The sequence below is a fragment of the Salvelinus sp. IW2-2015 genome, linkage group LG20, assembly GCF_002910315.2.
Source record: "Salvelinus sp. IW2-2015 linkage group LG20, ASM291031v2, whole genome shotgun sequence".
Classification (NCBI taxonomy): Eukaryota; Metazoa; Chordata; class Actinopteri; order Salmoniformes; family Salmonidae; genus Salvelinus; species Salvelinus sp. IW2-2015.
In genome coordinates, this window is record NC_036860.1 from 37,639,136 (window position 1) to 37,660,355 (window position 21,220).

A 21,220-nucleotide genomic window follows, 5' to 3' on the forward strand; every position below is an offset into this window, starting at 1 on the left:
TAATTTAAATGCATTCCAGGTGACTACTTCATGAAGCTGGTTGAGAGAATGCCAAGAGCGTGCAAAGCTGCCTTCAAGGCAAAGGGTGGCTACTTTGAAGGATCTCCAATATATAACATATATTTTGATTTGTTCAACGCTTTTTGTTACTTCATGATTCCATGTGTTATTTCATAGTTTTTGTCTTCACTATTATTCTACAATGTAGAAAATTGTCAAAATAAAGAAAAACCCTTGAATGAGTAGATGTGTCAAATTTTGACTGGTACTGTAGGTCAGCTTAGCATTTTGTTTTCTCTGGTTTGGTCTGACTGAATTTCAGTTAAGCTTATTCAGTGGACCTTTATAAATATATTATGCTACTGTTTGAGGAGATTTTTATAAAATATCATCCATTAGTAAGAATCTTATTTGAATCTCATCCCGAGACCGTATTCTTCTGTTTTTCAGTTTGGGAAGCCTCAGTAAGCCCATTGGGCCCTTACCCATGTACCCCGCGGCAGAGGATAACTATGGTTATGACGCCTGTGCCGTGCTCTGCCTGCCCTGCGTTCCCAATATCCTGGTCATCGCCACGGAAACAGGCACACTGTACCATTGTGTGGTGCTGGAAGCAGAAGAGGAGGAGGAGACTGGAGTAAGTACTGTACTAGAGTGCAACGTTACAGAATATTCAGATATACATGTTCTGTGTAGAATGGTTATGATTGTCTATCTGTTAGAACAGGGAACCTGTTGGCTGTATTCGTTACATACAGTGGGGCAAAAAAGTATTTAGTCAACCACCAATTGTGCAAGTTCTCCCACTTAACAAGATGAGAGAGGCCTGTAATTTTCATCATAGTTTCACTTCAACTATGACAGACAAAATGAGAGAGAAAATTCCAGAAAATCACATTGTAGGATTTTTAATGAATTTATTTGCAAATTATGGTGGAAAATAAGTATTTGGTCACCTACAAACAAGCAAGATTTCTGACTCTCACAGACCTGTAACTTCTTCTTTAAGAGGCTCCTCTGTCCTCCACTCGTTACCTGTATTAATGGCACCTGTTTGACTTGTTATCAGTATAAAAGACACCTGGTCCACAACCTCAAACAGTCACACTCCAAACTCAACTATGGCCAAGACCAAAGAGCTGTCAAAGGCACCAGAAACAAAATTGTAGACCTGCACCAGGCTGGGAGACTGAATCTGCAATAGGTAAGCAGCTTGGTTTGAAGAAATCAACTGTGGAGCAATTATTAGGAAATGGAGACATACAAGACCACTGATAATCTCCCCTCGATCTGGGGCTCCACGCAAGATCTCACCCCATGAGAGAATGGTGAGCAATAATCCCAGAACCACACGGGGGGACCTAGTGAATGACCTGCAGAGAGCTGGGATCAAAGTAAAAAGCCTACATCAGTAACACCTACGTCGCCAGGGACTCAAATCCTGCAGTGGCCAGACGTGTCCCCCTGCTTTAAGGCCAGTACATGTCCAGGCCCGTCTGAAGTTTGCTAGAGAGCATTTGGATGATCGAAGAAGAATTGGGAGAATGTCATTTGGTCAGATGAAACCAAAATAGAACTTTTTTGGTAAAAACTCGACTCTCGTGTTTTTGGAGGACAAAGAATGCTGAGTTGCATCCAAGAACACATACCTACTGTGAAGCATGGGGGTGGAAACATCATGCTTTGGGACTGTTTTTCTGCAAAGGGACCAGGACGACTGCTCCGTGTAAAGTAAAGAATGATGGGGCCATGTATCGTGAGATTTTGAGTGAAAACCTCCTTCATCAGCAAAGGGCATTGAAGATGAAACGTGGCTGGGTCTTCAGCATGACAATGATCCCAAACACACTGCCGGGCAATGAAGGAGTGGCTTCGTAAGAAGCATTTCAAGGTCCTGGAGTGGCCTAGCCAGTCTCGAGATCTCAACCCCATAGAAAATCTTTGGAGGGAAGTTGAAAGTCCGTGTTGCCCAGCAACAGCCCTCAAAACATCACTGCTCTAGAGGAGATCTGCAATGGAGGAATGGGCCAAAATACCAGCAACAGTGTGTGAAAACCCTTGTGAAGACTACAGAAGAACGTTTGACCTCTGTCATTGCCAACAAAGGGTATATAACAAGTATTGAGAAACTTTTGTTATTGACCAAATACTTATTTTCCACCATAATTTGCTAATAAATTCTTTAAAAATCCTACAATGTGATTTTCAGGATTTTTTTTTTCTCATTTTGTCTGTCATAGTTGAAGTGTACCTATGATGAAAATTACAGGCCTCATCTTTTTTAAGTGGGAGAACTTGCACAATTGGTGGCTGACTAAATACTTTTTTGCCCCACTGTATATATCTGCAACATTCTGACAATTTCACCTCACTGAATACACCTCAGGAGTGTACACTGAGGACTTTTCTTCTCTGTGTGTGTGATTGACAGGCAGTGGAGCGGTGGTTGCGGGGCTCGGAGGCAGTGCCCTCTCTCTACGTGTTTGAGTGTGTGGAGCTGGAGCTCACCCTCAAACTGCCTGCCGGGGAGGAGGAAGAGCCTGTGGAGTCCGACTTCACTTGCCCAATCAGACTGCACAGAGGTGAGTGGGTCATGCTGATTTGCTGATATAGTTCAATGCTAAAATTTGATCCATTGATACTTCCCATCAAGTCTCAAAGGTCCACACCCCATCATTATGTTTGTCTAATGTACTTTCAATGTGGTTGTCTTTCTGTGGTGTGTCTTGTTTAATTGAAACTTGCTTTATGCCCAATTTCAGACCCCTTGTGCCAGCACAGATACCACTGTACACATGAGGCAGGAGTGCACAGTGTAGGCCTCACTTGGTTCAACAAACTACACAAGTTCCTCCAGTCAGGTGAGTTCTTCATGTCCAGATGGGGGTGTCAATTCAATTGTGTTGTTTACCATATAAATCAGAGGTGGTTAGTGCATTAATTTGCCTGCTTTGCCATAATGCTCTTTCTCCACAGATGAGGACAAGGATAGTCTCCAGGAGCTGGCTGCTGAGCACCGCTGCATCGTAGAGCACATTCTCTGTACCAGGCCTCTAAGTAGCAGGTAGCACAATTATCAAGGCATCAGATATTAATGACATCAATAAAAAAGTATTGAGATTCTACTTGGCACCCCTAAGTCAGAAGAACCAGCTGATGACTGTTGTCATTGATTGTCAGCTTGGCAGTATAGGTTGTTGACTTGTATTGAACAGTTATCTCCTCTCTTTCACTCTCCAGCTTGTCAGCTCCAGTACGGGGCTTCTTGATTGTGTCAGACCTGTCTTTGGGTGCCACCATGATCTGCATTACCAGCACCTATGAGTGTCTACTACTGCCTCTCCTGTACGGTTCAGTATGGACTCAAGTGTTTTGGTCAATTACACTTATTTATTTATTTTATTTCACCTTTATTTAACCAGGTAGGCTAGTTGAGAACAAGTTCTCATTTATAACTGCAACCTGGCCAAGATAAAGCACAGCAGTTCGACACTCAACACAGAGTTACACATGGAATAAACAAACATACTGTCAATAATACAGTAGAAAAAATAAGTCTATATACATTGAGTGCAAATGAGGTAAGATAAGGGAGGTAAGGCAATAAATAGGCCATGGTGGCGAGTAATTACAATATAGCAATTAAACACTGGAATGGTAGATGTGCAGAAGATGAATGTGCAAGTAGAGATACTGGGGTGCAAAGGAGCAAGATAAATAAATACAGTATGGGGATGAGGTAGTTGGATGGGCTGTTTACAGAAGGGCTATGTACAGGTGCAGTGATCTGTTCGCTGCTCTGACAGCTGGTGCTTTTGATTCTGGAATGATAATAGCCTATTTTTAAGTTCATTATTATATCAGTTCAATTATTGAAACTGCTATAGATGGGAAACTGTGTCATAGGCTGATGGTGGATGTCTGTGTGTGCCTAGGAGTTCCATTCGGCCTCCCTCTCCTCCCCTGCTGTGTTCCCACCCGGGGGTAGGCTCAGCTAGCTCTCCTCTGCGTGGATTGCATGACGACACCTTTGAGCAGCACATCCGCAACATCCTGGCCCGGAGCTCCACCAACCCTCTCATGCTCAGGTAACGCACTCACCACAGTGCATTGAAAACACCCCTTGAGGAGATCTTGGATTTGCACAGATTCCAATTTGACTCCATGGGAACATGCTTTGGCATCATGCTGTGCTATTTTTACATGTAGTATCCTCCCTTGTTGCCGTTTTTGTGAAGGACAATTGTTTCTCCATGACCTGGCTTGATAAAGGTTAGATCGAACTCCCCCTATAACATGCACAAAGGAACACTGTTAGCCTTGGTTTAGTGTGTGTACTCGGTCCTGTTGTCCTGTGTGTTTAGGGCAGGGGACAAGGACACTTCATCTCCTCCTCCAGAGTGTCTCCAGCTGCTGAGCAGAGCCACCCAGGTTTTCAGAGAGGAGTACATCCTTAAACAGGACATTGCCCGTGAGGAGATGCAAAGAAGGTAAATGTCACTCTTATTAACAGATACACTAATGCATACACACATCCAGTACCAGTCAAAAGTTTGGACACACCTACTCATTCAGGGGGTTTTCTTTATTTTCACTATTTTCTACATTTTAGAATAATAGTGAAGACAAACTATGAGAGAACACATGTAATCATGAAGTAATAACCAAAAAAGTGTTAAACAAATCAAAATCTATTTTATATGGGAGATTCTTGAAAGTAGCCACCCTTTGCCTTGATGACAGCTTTGTACGCTCTTGGCATTCTTTCAACCAGTTTCATGAAGTAGTCACCTGGAATGCATTTCAATTAACAGGTGTGCCTTGTTAAAAGTTAATTTTTGGAATTTCTTTCCTCAATGAGTTTGAGCCACTCAGTTGTGTTGTGACAAGGTAGGAGTGACATACAGAAGATATCCCTATTTGGTAAAAGATCAAGTCCATTTTATGGCAAGAACAGCTCAAATAAGCATAGAGAAACAACAGTTCATCATTACTTTCATCATTACTAACTGCCTTGTTCAGGGGCAGAACAACAGGTTTTTACCTTGTCAGCTCGGGGATTCGATCTAGCAACCGAAACGCTCTAACCACTAGGCTACCTACCACCCCGTGAAGCTGGTTGAGAGAAGGCCAAGAGTGTGCAAAGCTGTCAAGGCAAAGGGTGGCTACTTAGAAACAAATCAAAATATATTTGAGATTTTTCAAACAATGTTTTGGTTACTACATGATTCCATATATGTTATTTCATAGATTTGCTGTCTTAACTATAATTCTACAATGTAGAAAATTAAAAAAAATAAAAACCCTTGAATGAAAGTAGGTGTCAACTTTTGACTGGTACTGTATAATTAATCAATAACACACATGATCACTTGAAGTTTTAGTTCGGATATTAGTGCTGAGCGTTTAACCAAAATTTATGTTTTTAAATCAACTAATTGACCGACGTCACTTTAATTACGTGAACTCAACGTACGATCATTCAAGAGGGAGTGAAATTAAGTCAAGAACTATGTGGGACGCTGGGCTGGTTGGAAGTTTAGGTAAATATTCAACCTAGTTCAGCACAAAATTGGTAATGAACTACAATTAACATAATCCATTGCACCTGTTCTTTCCGGTCACAGACAGAGGTTGTTACAGACACACCATATGAGACTGCATGAGAGAGTAATGACAACACAATGACGAGAGGGATAGAGACAGTTTGTAAGGTAGCTCTACCTGATTGTTAGTTAAAGTAGTTGGTAATAAGCAGTCTTGAAAGTATGCCTTATCTACTTTGAAGAACTAGTAAAAAATTATTTGTCACCCAGCTAGCTACTGCTAGCCTAGCCAAATAGGATGACTTGTTCAATGGGGAGCACAGAGATGATAACAGATGGCTGGCTGGCTGGCTGCTACTTACTGCCTGAGCAGAGATGAGATGATGACTTATTTTTCATTCTTTAAAATCATCAAATTAAAACTAAGTAATATATACAACTGAAATGTGAATGAATTATGGTTAATAAGTGATGAGCAGTAATGGGCATTCACTACCATCATGGGGCTCTTATGAATTGTTTTATTCTGTGTTAGTATTCCACCCACTGTCGGTGTCACGGAAAAGGCAGACGATGGCTGAGGGAAGCAGTAAAATCATTTTAATGTCCATTATTTCATAATGCATTTTTTTATTTTTTGCAATCAAACAGTGATTAAAAAAAATAATAATAATAATCAAACTGGCCTCAATGCACTAATTGCTCAGCACTTTCTGATACCCACACATCATGATGGCTCCGACGGACATGGTCGCCCTGTTTCTAGCGCATAGCAAACTGCAGTATTTCTTTAGAATGTTTTTTTGCATTATTACCTACAGCCAAAAATAACTTTTGAATATTAGTTTAGCGGTCACTCAACAGCTTTTTGACCAGAAATTTGAGTTTCCTAAATTGGATCCTTTATTTGAACTCCGAGGCAATTCCATTAATCCGGGGGCCTGCTCCAAGTTGCCATCGCCGGAGTAGAGGAACATGGAGTGGGCTCTTAGACTCAGGAGGCGTGCATACCATCCACCACTCCCGAATATTACTCGCTAATGTTCAGTCCCTGGACAAGAAAGTAGATGAGCTCAGGGTGAGGATCTCCTTCCAGAGAGATATCAGGGACTGTAAAATAGTGTTTTACAGAATCATGGTTCCTTCCTGATATACTGTCCCCGTCCATTCAGCCAGCGGGGTTCTCCGTCGTTCACTAAGACAGGAAGAAAGGTGGTGTATGTTTCATGATTAACTACTCATGGTGTGATTGTGGTAACAAACAGGAACTCAAGTCTTTTTGTTCTCCCAATCTGTAATACCTCACCATCAAATGCTGACTGCATTAGGTCCTGAGAATTTTCTTTGGTTATCGTCACAGCCTTGTATACCCCCTCCCCGACACTGCAACGGCTCACAAGTAACTACACTGGACATTGTGCAAACTGAAAACCACATATCCTGAGGCCACATTTATTGTAGCTGGGAACTTCAATAAACTGAATCTGAGAAATACACTGCCAATGTTTTATCAACACCTCCTGTGCTACTCGCTCATCGAGCACTCTTGACCATTGCTACTCCCCCCTTCCGGGACGGCTACAAGGCCCTCCTTCCTTCGACAAATCAGATCACACCTGCAGTACCTGTGGTAAGGACTGTTCAACGTTGGTCTGAAATGTTTTCTGGGCTGCCTCTGAAAATACTATTGACGTATACACTGATTCGGTGACTGACTTCATCAGGAAGTGAATAGAGGATGTTCCCATTGACGGTTAGAACTTATCCAAATCAAAAAACGTGGATACTCTTAAGTCAGTATTTATGTCATAAGGAATTCCCCCTCGACCACACCCACAAGTTGGGGGAAACAAACATTCTTTACCATTGGAAAATAGAGAACTTTGTCGTCAATTCATTTTTAAAGGAAAGCTGCTGTTCAATGTACATATAACCAGGTAAAAAATCCCGACCTATGGTTCTCCCACATAGGGAAATAGAGCCTGCGAGAAGAGCACTGTGCTGTGCCTTCAGGCTATTCTGTGTAGAGTGGGAAATTGTGGAGACCTGGTGTCCTAGTAGGCTGTGTGTGGAAAACATTTTCAAATTACAGGTAAAACATTTAACTTTTTTAGTATAGTCTGTAATTCCACTCACTACTTGTAGTTTTATAGTCTGTTTTGTGTTGTTGGTCTTGGCTAGCTTTATGTTTTGGTTGCTAGCTAGCTAACTCGCGTTAGTTTATAAATGTTTACAAATTTGGTTCTGTTTTTTTGCTTTGTCATTATGGGGTTGATTGTGTGTAGATTGATGAGAAAATAAACAATTTAATCAAATTTAGAATAAGGCTGTAACGTAACAAAATGTGGAAAGTCTAGGGGTCGGAATACTTTCCGAAAGGGGGATACCTAGTCAGTTGTACAACTGAAATGTCTTCAATGCTCTGTATATACAGTTGAAGTCGTAATGCTAACAAACCATAGTTTTGGCAAGTCGGTTAGGACATCTACTTTGTGCATGACACAAGTCATTTTTCCAACAATTGTTTACAGACATATTATTTCACTTATAATTCACTGTATCACAATTCCAGTGGGTCAGAAGTTTACATACACTAAGTTGACTGTGCCTTTTAAAGAGCTTGGAAAATTCCAGAAAAGGATGTCATGGCTTTAGAAGCTTATGATAGGCTAATTGACATAATTTGAGTCGATTGGAGGTGTACCTGTGGAGGCATTTCAAGGCCTACCTTCAAACTCGGTGCCTCTTTGCTTGGCATCATGGGAAAATCAAAAGAAATCCGCCAAGACCTCAGAATAAAAATTGTAGACCTCCACAAGTCAGGTTCATCCTTGGGAGCAATTTCCAAATGCCTGAAGGTACCACGTTCATCTGTACAAACAATAGTACGCAAGTATAAACACCATGGGACCACGCAGCCATCAGCTCAGGAAGGAGACGCGTTCTGTCTCCTGGAGATGAACGTACTTTGGTGCGAAAAGTGCATATCAATCCCAGAACAATAGCAAAGGACCTTGTGAAGATGCTGGAGGAAACGGGTACAAAAGCCACTGCTCCAAAACTGCCATAAAAAAACAGACTACAGTTTGCAAATGCATATGGGGACAAATATTGTACTTTTTGGAGAAATGCCCTCTGGTCTGATGAAACAAAAATAGAACTGTTTGGCCATAATGACCATTGTTATGTTTGGAGGAAAAAGGGGGAGGCTTGCAAGCCAAAAAACACCATCCCAAACGTGAAGCACGGGGGTGGCCGCATTAAGTTGTGGGGCTGCTTTGCTGCAGGAGGGACTGGTGCTTTTCACAAAATAGATGGCATCATGAGGAAAGAAAATTGTCCATTTATATTGAAGCAACATCTCAAGACAGGAAGTTAAAGCTTGGTCACAAATGTGTCTTCCAAATGGACATCAACCCCAAGCATACTTCCAAAGTTGTGGCAAAATGGCTTAAGGACAACAAAGTCAAGGTATTGGAGTGGCCATCACTCCCCATTGTGGGAAGCTTGTGGAAAGCTACCTCAGACGTTTGACCCAAGTTAAACAATTTAAAGGCAATGCTACCAAATACTAATTGAGTGTATGTAAACTTCTGACCCACTGGAAATGTGATGTAAGAATTCACTCTACTATTATTCTGACATTTCACATTCTTAAAATAAAGTCAGGGAATTTTTACTAGGATTTAATGTCAGGAATTGTGTAAAACGGAGTTCGAATGAATTTGGCAAAGGTGAATGTAAACTTCCGACTTCAACTGTATTTACAAAACAATATGGGGGATTGGAAAGGATGCAGACAATTACATTGATGGAAGCTACAATCTAAAGCTTATCTACCCCCTAATGTGAAGTTGCAATTCAATGGCTTAGACACGAGACGTATGTGACTCCAGACAATCACGGATTGTCAACGATGTCACCGACACCGCGCTCCCAGACATAAACACCTTTGCCCACTTCGAGGAAAAAACAGAACTGCTGATGCTGGCCACCTCCACGCACAAGGACTGTGAGCTCTTCATGGCCAACGTGAGTAAGACATTTAAACGCAATAACCCTCGCAAGGCTGGCGGCCCAGACCCACTACAATTTGCATACCGCCCCAACAAATCCATGGACGGAGCAATCACACTGTCCTATTCCATCTGGACAAGAGGAATACCTATGCCATCGGCTACAGCTCAGCCTTCAACACCATAGTGCCCTCCAAGCTCATCACTAAACTTTGGGTCTGAACCCCGTCCTGTGCAACTGGGTCCTGGACTTCCTGATGGGCTGACCCCAGGTGGTGAAGATAGGTAACAACACCTCTGCCACGCTGATCCTCAACATTGGAGGGGGCATGCTCAGCGCCCTCTTGTACTCCCTGTTCACCTATGAATGCATCGCAAGGCATGCCTCCAACTCAATCATCAAGTTTGCTGAAGACAACAGTGGTAGGCCTGATTACCAACATCGACAAGACCGCCTACAGGGAGGAGGTGAGGGCAGAGTGGTGCCAGGAAACTAACCTCTCCCTCAACGTCAACAAAGCGAAGGAGCTAATCGTGGACTTCAGGAGAAGGCAGATAGAGCACGCCTCCATCCACATCAACAAACCCGCAGTGGAGAGGCTGAAAAGCTTCAAGTTCCTCAGTGTGCACGTCACTGACAACCTGAAATGGTCCATCCACGCAGACTGTGGTGAAGGCACAACAGGGCCCCTTCAACCTCAGGAGGCTGAGAAAATGTGGCTTGGCCCCATAGACCCTCAAACTTCTACAGATGTACCATTGAGAGCATCCTGTCTGGTACAGTAATTGCACTGTCTGCAACTGCAGGGCTCTCCAGAGGGTGGTGCGGTAGACCAACGCATCATCAGGGGCACACTGCCTGCCCTCCAGGACATCTACAGCACCCAGTGTCACAGGAAGGCCAAGAAGATCATCAAGGACTTCAGCCACCCGAGCCACAGGCTGTTCACGCAGCTACCATCTAAAAGGTGGACACCGTACAGGTGCATCAAAGCTGGGACTGAGAAACTGCTATCTCCAGGCCATCAGTCACCACTAGCCGGCCTATGTCCATTACCCTGCCCTGAACTTTAGTCACTGTTACTAGCCGGCTACCACCTGGTACTCAACCCTGCACCTTAGACTTCTGCCCTATGTACATATACATTATATGCAATGCCTTCAAACTATTCATACCCCTTATTCCACATTGTTATTACAGCTGCAATTCAAAATGAATTAAATACAACAACAAAAAAGATCACGTATCTACACACAATAACCCATAATGAAAGTGAAAACATGCTTGTGGAAATGTTTGCAAATGTATTAAATTCAGATCTAATTTACATAAGCATTCACAATATGTTAGAATCACCTTTGGCAGTGATTTACAGCTGAGTCTTTCTGGGTAAGTCTAAGAGCTTTGCACACCTGGATTGTACAATATTTGCACTTTCTTAAAATTATTCAGGCTCTGTTTTATTTAGTTGTTGATCGTTGCTGGACAGACATTTTCAAGTCTTGCCATAGATTTTCAAGCTGATAAGTCAACTGTAACTAGGCCACTCAGGAACATTCAATGTCGTTTTGGTAAGCAAATCCAGGGTATATTTGGCCTTGTGTTTTAGGTTATTATCCTGCTGAAAGGTGAATTTGTCTCCCAGTATCTGTTGGAAAGCACACTGAACCAGGTTTTCCTCGAGGATTTTGCCTGTGCTTAGCTCAATACGTTTTCTTTTTTATCCTAAAAAAAACTCCCTAGTCCTTGGCGATGACAAGCATACACATAACATGATGCAGCCACCACCGTGCTTGAAAATATTAGGAGTGGTACTCAATGATGTGTTGTGTTGGATTTGCCGCAAACATATAACGCTTCGTATTCAGGACCAGAAGTAAATTTCTTTGCCACATTTTTGGCAGTTTTACTTTAGTGCCTTGAATGTTTTGGAGTATTCCAAAAAAATTCTGTACAGGCTTCCTTTTCATTCTGTCATTTAGGTTAGTATTGTGGAGTATCTGCAATGTTGTTGATTCAGTTTTGTCCTATTACAGCCATTGAACACTGGTTTAAAATCGCCATTGGCCTCATGGTGAAATCCCTGAGCGGCTTCCTTCCTCTCCGGCAACTGAGTTAAGAAGGACGCCTGTATCTTTGTTGTGACTAGGTGTATTGTACACTTTAGATGGTGTAATTAATAACTTCACCATGTTCAAAGGGATATTCAATGTCTGCTTTTTATTTTTACAATAGGTGCCCTTGCTTGCGAGGCCTTAGAAAACTTCCCAGGTCTTTGTGGTTGAATTTGTAGGAAACCCACCCCTTAACCCGGACGACACTGGGCCAATTGTGTGCCGCCCTATGGGACTCCCGATCATGGCCGGTTGTGATGCAGCCCGGGATCGAACCCGACTTTGTAGTGACGCCTCTAGCACTGTGATGCAGTGCCTTAGACTGCTGCTCCACTTGGCAGGCCAACACATCTCAATTTAAATCCATTTTAAATTCAGGCTGTAACAACTACATTTGGAAAAAGTCAAGGAGTGTGAATACTTTCAAGGTACTGTGTATATACAGTGCATTCGTAAAGTATTCAGACCCCTTGACTTTTTCCACATTGTTACGTTACAGACTTATTCTAAAATTGATTGTTTATTTTCCCTTAATCTATACAGTACCGCATAATGACAAATCCAAAACTTTTTTTTTGCATTTTTTGCTAATTTGAAACTGAAATCACATCACAAGTATTCAGACCCTTTACTTTGTTGAAGCAACTTTGGCAGCGATTACAGCCTCGGGTCTTCCTGGGTATTATGCTACAAGCTTGGCACACCTGTATTTGGGGAGTTTCTCCCATTTTTCCCTGTAGATTCTCTCAAGCTCTGTCAGGTTGGATGGGTAGCGTCGCTGCACAGCTATTTTCAGGTCTCCAGAGATGTTCAAACGGGTTCAAGTCGGGGCTTTGGCTGGGCCACTCAAGGACATTCAGAGACTTGTCCCGAAGCCACGCCTGCGTTGTCTTGGCAGTGTGCGTAGGGTCGTTGTCCTGTTGGAAGGTGACCCTTCGTCCCAGTCTGAGAACCTGCTCCAGAGCGCTCAGGACTTCATGGTCCCGTGTGGCTCAGTTGGTAGAGCATGGCGCTTGCAACGCCAGGGTTGTGGGTTCATTCCCCACGGGGGGACCAGGATGAATATGTATGAACTTTCCAATTTGTAAGTCGCTCTGGATAAGAGCGTCTGCTAAATGACTTAAATGTAAATGTAATGGAGGATCTCTGTACTTTGCTCCGTTCATCTTTCCCTCGATCCTGACTAGTCTCCCAGTCCCTGCCGCTGAAAAACATCCCACAGCATGATCCTGCCACCACCATGCTTTACCGTTGGGATGGTGCCAGGTTTCCTCCAGATGTGATGTTTGGCATTCAGGACAAAGAGTTAAGTCTTAGTTTCATCAGACCAGAAAATCTTGTTTCTCATGGTCAGAGTCCTTTAGGTGCCCTTTGGCAAACTCCAAGCGGGCTGTCATGTGCCTTTTTTTTACTGAGGATTTGCTTCCATCTGGCCACTCTACCATCAAGGCCTGATTGGTGGAGTGCTGCAGAGATGGTTATCCATCTGGAAGGTTCTCCAATCTCCACAGAGGAACTCTGGAGCTCTTTCAGAGTGACCATCGGTTGTTGGTCACCTCCCTGACCAAGGCCCTTCTCCCCCGATTGCTCAGTTTAGCCGGGCAGCCAGCTCTAGGAAAAGTCTTGGTGCTTCCAAAATTCTTTGGCCACTGTGTTTTTGGACTTTCAATTATAATTTTTTGGTACCAAGATCTGTGCCTCGACACAATCCTCTCTGAGCTCTACAGACAATTCCTTAGACCTCATGGCTTGGTTTTTGCTCTGACATGCACTGTCAACTGTGGGACCTTTTTTTTATATATATATACATACATACACACACATATATATATATATATATATATATATGTGTGTATGTATATATATTATATATATATCACAATTCCTGACATTAAATATATGTGTATATATATATATATGTGTATATATATATGTGTGTGTGTGTGTGTGTGTATATGTATATATATATATATATATATATATATATATATATATATATATATTACACACATATATTTAATGTCAGGAATTGTGATATATATATATATATATGTGTGTGTGTCTTTCCAATCAGTTGAATTTACCATAGGTGGACTCCCATCAAGTTGTAGAAACATCTCAAGGATGATCAATGGAAACAGGATGCAACTAAGCTCAATTTCAAGTCTCATAGCAAAGATTCTGAATACTTATTTAAATTTGTCATTAATGGATATTGTTTGTAGATTGAGAAATGTTTTATTTAATCAATTTTAGAATAAGGCTGTAACGTAACAAAATGTCAAGGGGTCTGAATACTTTCTGAATGCACTGTGTGTGTACAGTACCAGTCAAACGTTTGGACACCTACTCATTCTAGGGTTTTTCTTTATTTTTACTGTTTTCTACAGTGAAGACATCAAAACTATAACACATGGAATCATGTAGTAACCAAAAAAGTGTAAAACAATTCTAAATGTATTTAATGAGATTCTTCAAAGTAGCCACCCTTTGCCTTGATGACAGCTTTGCACATGGCACTCTCTCAACCAGCTTCACCTAGAATGATTTTCCAACAGTCTTGGAGTTCCCACATATGCTGAGCACTTGTTGGTTGCTTTTCCTTCACTCTGCAGTCCAACACATCCCAACCATCTCAATTGGGTTGAGGTTAGGTGTTTGTGGAGCAAATAGCCCTTACACAGCCTGGAGGTGTGTTGGGGTCATTGCCCTGTTGAGAAACAAATGATGCGCTATCGCTACAGAATCCTGTGGTATCCATGCTGGTTAAATAAATCACTGACAGTGTCACAAGCAAAGAACCATCACACCACCACCTCCATGTTTCACGGTGGGAACCACACATGCGGAGATCATCCGTTCACCTACTCTGCGTCTCACGAAGTTACAGCGGTTGTAACCAAAAATCTCACATTTGGACAGGTTTCTACCGGTCTAATGTCCATTGCTAGTGTTTCTTCTTATTGGTGGCCTTTAGTAGTGGTTAATATGCGGCAATTCGACCACATTCGCGCAGTCTCCTCTGAACAGTTGATGTGTCTGTTACTTGAACACTGAAGCATTTATTTGGGCTGCAATTTGAGGCTGGTAAAGCTAATGAACTTATCCTCTACAGCAGAGGTGACTCTTGGTCTTTCCTGTGGTTTTTGTGACTGCACTTAAACTTTTAAAAGTTCTTAATTTTCTGGATTGACTGACCTTAATGTCTTAAATTAATGATGGACTGTCGTTTCTCTTTGCTTATTTGAGCTGTTCTTGCCATCTGACATTGCCTATTCTGATATCATTATTTTGGGTGATGTGAGTATTGTTAGGTATTACTGTACTGTTGAATATACAAACATGAGTGTTTTGCCACCCATGTGGTAAAATCTGCAAAATATGTGTACACTACCAATTAAAATGTGATTTTACACACACACACAAACACGTGTCCATGTGAGGAAGCATGTTGTTGACTGGTTTCTTTTTCAGGGTGAAACTGCTGTCAGGACAGAAGAACAAGCAGCTGGAGGACCTAGCCCTGTGCAGAGAGGAAAGGTGAAATAGGGACAAGTTTCCCAATAAACATAGTACTTGATGCCCATGGCCAATGTTCCCTCTAAACTGCTCATGTGCGCAGTAGCGCACTTCCTCCAGACTGCCGCGCAGAAGAAATGCCATGCTGCGCAGAGACGCAAGAGATTGAACTTAACTGAATTCGCCCAATTTAGTTTGCACTATATAGATTTTTTTTCTCTGATTGAATCAACATTTCAACGCAACAAATCAAATCAAGCGTTTACAAGATTGAGTCTGATTTTGTTGTTGCCAGAGCGCAGCGTGGGTAGCCCCTACTAGCGGTCTTTCAATCACCGTGAGTGAAAGCGCTATTCGGATCAGTTTAGCCCAGTAAGGGGTGCAACTTTCACTAGGGACTGGGACATGTCCGCCCCACATGTCGTCGTTCCCCACCCAGTTTTATCATTTGAATGTGATAGAGGCAACGGTGTGCTTTTTAGGACCATGCAGACGTGCCGAGCGGTTGGGTAGGCTGTTTCTAAAACCAAAGTTTCACCCCTGAGCCCAGTTATAAGTATAGTCAGCAATGGGCAGTTACTGCTACCTACAACAGCACAAAACATGTCTTAAAGGGGTAGTGTTGTGTTTTGTGACAGGCTTTAATATGCAAATAAGCCAATAGGCAGAGGGGTAGCCTATATTGTCTAATTTATTTTATTAAGTGGTTTCTTGCATCATACAACACAATTCAATGCAATGTAGTCTCCTATTTGGCCTATGGTGTTACAGACCAAGTAAAAAATCATTAACGTCAAGCCCTTCATAATGTAATTATATTTTTAAAGTCTCATGCAATGTAGGCCTGCACTGAACACCCTATATAGGCTATATCATAGAAATCAAAGGCTATTTCCATGTGAAAATATTATGGGATTTGCTCCATTGGTTTTGTTGGTAGCCCTACATTATGCTCAAATAGCCACAATAGCCTATTGGCTACAACTAAGGGTACAGCCTCAGTGTTCACTAGATGTGCGCCAGAAGTTGCAAAAAAATCTTGCGATGTTCAAGTTTCCGCTCACAAGACCAAAGATTTGCTCAGTTCTTAAAATTTGAGGTAACATTGCCCATGGTTATGCACACCCAAGACTTCCAGCAACTCAGAATTGTGTTAACAATAACAGCACTTGAAATAATAATGGATTGGATGTAGTGCCTTATGTTTTAACATTGTAATACCAATGCATTTCACTTATATTACCTCACTCTGTAAAATCAAAAAGCATAAAAGACAGACATGTATTACATGAAGAACCAGAGTCGGCAGCAGCAGATTGAAAAGGGCTTCAGACAAAACAACAATTTCTTACTGTACATCAGAGTTTTTAGCACTGGCAGAAATTAACTCCGTATAATGTATGTTTGCTCCCAGTGTACATATATCCTAATGATTATTCAATGTCATATACTACCGTTCAAAGTTTGGGGTCACTTAGAAATGTCATTGTTTTTGAAAGATAACAAAAAAATGTTGGTCCATTTTAAAATAGTATCAACTTGATCAGAAATACAGTGTAGACATTGTTAATGTTGTAAATAACTATTGTAGCTGGAAACAGTTCATTTTTTATTTTTATGGAATATCTATATAGGCGTACAGAGGCCCGTTATCAGCAACCATCACTCCTGTGTTTCAATGGCACTTTGTGTGAGCTAATCCAAGTTTATCATTTTCATAGGCTAATTGATCATTAGAAAACCATTTTGCAATTATGTTAGCTCAGCTGAAAACTGTTGTTCTGATTTAAAGAAGCAATAAAACTGGCCTTAGACCAGTTGAGTATCTGGAGCATCAGCATTTGTGGGTTCGATTACAGGCTCAAAAGGGCCAGAAACAAAGACCTTCTGAAACTCGTCAGTCTATTCTTGTTCTGAGAAATGAAGGCAGAGGTTGCAAAGAAAAAGACATCTCAGACTGGCCAATAAAAAGAAAAGATTAAGATGGGCAAAAGAACAGACAGTGGACAGAGGAACTCTGCCTAGAAGGCCAGCATTCCGGAGTCGCCTCTTCACTGTTGACGTTGAGACTGGTGTTTTGCGGGTACTATTTAATGAAGCTGCCAGTTGAGGACTTGTGAGGAGTCTGTTTCTCAAACTAGACACTAATGTACTTGTTCTCTTGCTCAGTTGTGCACCGCGGCCTCCCACTCCTCTTTCTATTCTGGTTAGGGCCAATTTGCGCTGTTCTGTGAAGGGAGTAGTACACAGCGTTGTACGAGATCTTCAGTTTCTAGACAATTTCTAGCATTAAATAGCCTTCATTTCTCAGAACAAGAATAAACTGACGAGTTTCAGAAGAAAGTTCTTTGTTTCTGGCCCTTTTGAGCCTGTAATCGAACCCACAAATGCTGATGCTCCAGATACTCAACTGGTCTAAGGCCAGTTTTATTGCTTCTTTAATCAGAACAACATTTTTTAGCTATGCTAACAATTGCAAAAGGGTTTTCTAATGGTCAATTAGCCTTTTTTTAAATTATCAACTTGGATTAGCTAACACAACGTGCCATGGGAACACAGGAGCGATGGTTGCTGATAATGGGCCTCTGTACGCCAATGTAGATATTCCATAAAAAAATTGTCGGTTTCCAGATACAATAATCATTTTCAATGTCTACACTTTCTGATCAATTTGTTATTTTAAATGGACAAACAAAATGTGCTTTTCTTTCAAAAACAAGGACATTCCTACGTGACCCCAAACTTTTGAACAGTGATGTAAGTGATTTGGTACGCCGGCAGTCTGGGATTGATGATGCAATTAGAGGCCAAACGGAAGCATTTGAAGTACAGAGGCTTCATATGAGCTTCACCTGCATTTCATATACTTGAGAGCTATTCTTCATCGTGTATTTATTTTATCAATAGGAAAAGTCTGCGAGAGTCTGCAGAGCTTCTTGCTGATAAGTACGAGGATGCCAAGTATCGCCAGGAAGCCACCATGAACAGGTAGCTCGATACGCTCGTCTTTCAAATCTAAACTTTCTTCCGGGCTTCAGTTTCAGAAGTCATTGAACTGGTCAGATGCCCAAGCAACATAACTGCCTTCATCTCAAAACTAATGCGATCTGCTTCAGAGCTTCTATTACAACAGATATGACCCTATTTCCTCCTCCTCTGACTTGTGTTCTGTACTATTCCAGGGTGAAGCAGGTTCTGGGCAGTCTGCGCAGTCAGCTGCCCGTTCTGTCTGACAGCGAGAAGGACATGAAGAAAGAGCTGCAGACCATCAACGACCAGCTGCGTCACCTGGGCAATGGCATCAAACAAGTGAGCTGCCTTCTGGAGGTCTATTGTCATCATCACAGCGCCTTGTACTGGTTCACAGTAATAACTGGACTGGTGTCTTATCTTCCAGGTAAATATGAAGGAGGAGTACCAGAAGAAACAGATGGACAAAGGGCTGTCTCCAGCCAGAGCTACTGTCGCACTCAACCCCCACCAGAGGAAGTGTGTCCAGGGAGTGATAAAGGAACAGTGAGTATGGGCAGCTCTTCCCTGGGTGGCATACTAGTTTTTGCCAGCTTGTTGACCTTGAGACACCCATTGACCTCCTTTGTTTGTAGAATTGTCTCTGTTTAATGTTGGTCCTGAGTCTTGTCTAATATGATCTGGTGTAACGGAGTTAAGAATGTACCGTAAGCTCACTCCACAGCTAGCTTGAAATGTTGCAGATGGAGACATTGGTACCTTTTGGGTGGCTCAAACCATTGGAATGTTGTTAAGGAGGGCGGTCACATGTGTTAGCAAAGCAGAGGTCTCAAGTTCGAGCCAGGTATGAACTGAATCGGAGAGGGAAGGGGTACTCGCTAAGCAAGCAATGTGACATGTGTAACAATGGTGCCGAGTGACTCCGATGCGTAATTGGGCTTAGCTCGATGGCTAGGGTCACTGTGGCGAGTTTAAAGTGGGTGAGTGTAACAGAGTGAAGAATGTACCGTAAGCGTACTCCACAGCTAGATTGATTGAGCCATCCAATTTGTAGGTTTTGGGTGGCTCAAACCTTTGGAATGTTTGAGGACGGTCACGTGTTAGCCAAGCAGAGTTCCCAAGTTCGAGTTCGCTAGGAGCCGAATTGGGGGGGGGGGGCGACATCCGTAACACTCGCAGTGTTCTTTCCCTCAAATAGCCTCTTGACAGCCTTGTTTCCTTCTCTCTTCCAGGGGAGAACACATAGGAGAAATGATGAAACAGATCAAGGACATCAAGAACCATTTCAGTGTCTGAGACCGTTAAGGGAGCCATCTTTCATCCACAGCTGTACCACTGCTTTCCAAACAACCAAAATAATGAAGCGCTATTGAATATTCAGTCAACGCTTGCTAAAATAGTCTGTCTCATGACAACTCAGTGACTCATAAGGCTAGTCATTGTGTCTGCCAGTCACATTTTTGGAACCAGTAGTTGAAATGAGAAAATCACCCAGGTTTTATACACTATGTATGTTTGTCTATTTGGAGAATAAAATTTGTGTACAGTACTGCCATGATTGACTACCTATTTTAACTGCATGAACAGTTAACTCTGCATACGGGCCCTGGTGGAGATGTTCTTCAGTGTCACCATTAGACAATGGATCCTTATCTCAGTTAATCTCCTATTGTGTGATTTACTCCTCCGTCAGTGTGACTTAAACTGCTGTCACGTGAACCATGCATCTATACCTTTTGATGCATAAATTAGACCAGCTAAATTTATTCATGGTCTTAAAACAAAAGGAGATGAATTTAAGGCAAGTAGGGCAGATTCAATCCGGACCACGGAAGATCCGCTCTATAGCACGATTTAAATTGAAAAGCAATGTTCCTGCGTTTGTGGAGACTACATTCACAGTAAATGCTGCATATGTCGGGTCAATGGGAAATTACCTTTTAAACTTAAATTGCGCTATGATTTTCACGGTCAAGATTGAATCTAGCCCTAATTATCGTTATCCATAGCATACCCATCTTCGACCCTTGAGTGGATGAGCTTTCTGCCCAAGATGCATTTCCCATTTGTTTTATAGCTTCTAAGAGCCTTTTAGAGGATTGCCCTCCAACGAAGCATTGTTTTTGAGAGACAGTCACGCATACCATAAAGTACAATTTGATTTATTAGATAATACAGAAATGTACACAGTACTGTATAGACATTTGTGAAGGGGGGCCTAGCAGAAGCATGCAGAGAACTCATGATTTACTTTAGATTCCTCACAATATTACTGTTCTGCAGGCAACATTACACCACAGTGAAATCCTAAATTAAATGCTGCCTAAAATGAAAGCCACGGCCTTTATCGACTGCCCAAATAAAGGGGTTGTTTGAGACAATTACACACAGTAGCACTATCCAAGGGAAGGGTAGACGAGTTATTCTCTAAAAATTATAGGACCCCAACGTCTTTTGTTAAGTCCGACTGTTAAAAATTCAATGCTTTACAAATAAATGTGGTGCTGTGAGCTTGTGGTAGTGAAGGAGTTAAGACTACATGGCTTAGACAGCTTTAAAGTCTACACCTGTTGTATTCGGCGCATGTGACCAATACAATGTCTTTATGAATCAACCCTTTTCTGGGTAACTTGGTTCAATTTCTGCTGTCATTACCAAATGGGGAACATTATTATGAACACACCAACCCAATGTAAGAGGTCTCTTGATGGATATCAAACACACAGTATAGAAGTCCTACTGTGCCAGATCAAACTTTCAGAGAGCGAAGTGAATGTAAAATTACACAGAATCCCTTTTTTTACAAGCCATAAACATGAATTTATCTTTCAGTACAAGTTCATCTGGCTTCCTTACTCATATCCTCAAACTATTAGATGGACAAAACATAGCAGGATTCTTTGATAAATATCAACTCGAGACATTTACAGATGTATCAAATTGATATAGATGTAGTACATGCAAGTCAAATAATCAATGATCTCCAATGTATTCTTAATCACATTGTTGTATTATAATGTTCAACCAAGATTAAGCAGCAGGAAATATTGTTCT

General features: G+C 41.8%; 1 protein-coding gene across 1 annotated transcript in view; it reads left to right on the forward strand.

Annotated features, from left to right (window-relative positions):
* Window positions 1-19,715, forward strand: part of nup88 (nucleoporin 88) — a 28,133-nt gene extending 8,418 nt beyond the window's left edge. The window contains exons 6-17 of the mRNA XM_024012225.2: window positions 451-637; window positions 2,432-2,582; window positions 2,763-2,861; window positions 2,977-3,064; window positions 3,241-3,345; window positions 3,936-4,088; window positions 4,365-4,490; window positions 15,152-15,217; window positions 18,104-18,184; window positions 18,379-18,505; window positions 18,594-18,712; window positions 19,399-19,715. Coding sequence (XP_023867993.1) covers window positions 451-637; window positions 2,432-2,582; window positions 2,763-2,861; window positions 2,977-3,064; window positions 3,241-3,345; window positions 3,936-4,088; window positions 4,365-4,490; window positions 15,152-15,217; window positions 18,104-18,184; window positions 18,379-18,505; window positions 18,594-18,712; window positions 19,399-19,462 — 1,366 coding nt within the window. The 3' untranslated portion in view covers window positions 19,463-19,715. The remainder of the gene's footprint in view (window positions 1-450; window positions 638-2,431; window positions 2,583-2,762; window positions 2,862-2,976; window positions 3,065-3,240; window positions 3,346-3,935; window positions 4,089-4,364; window positions 4,491-15,151; window positions 15,218-18,103; window positions 18,185-18,378; window positions 18,506-18,593; window positions 18,713-19,398) is intronic.
* The last annotated feature ends 1,505 nt before the right edge of the window (window positions 19,716-21,220 follow it).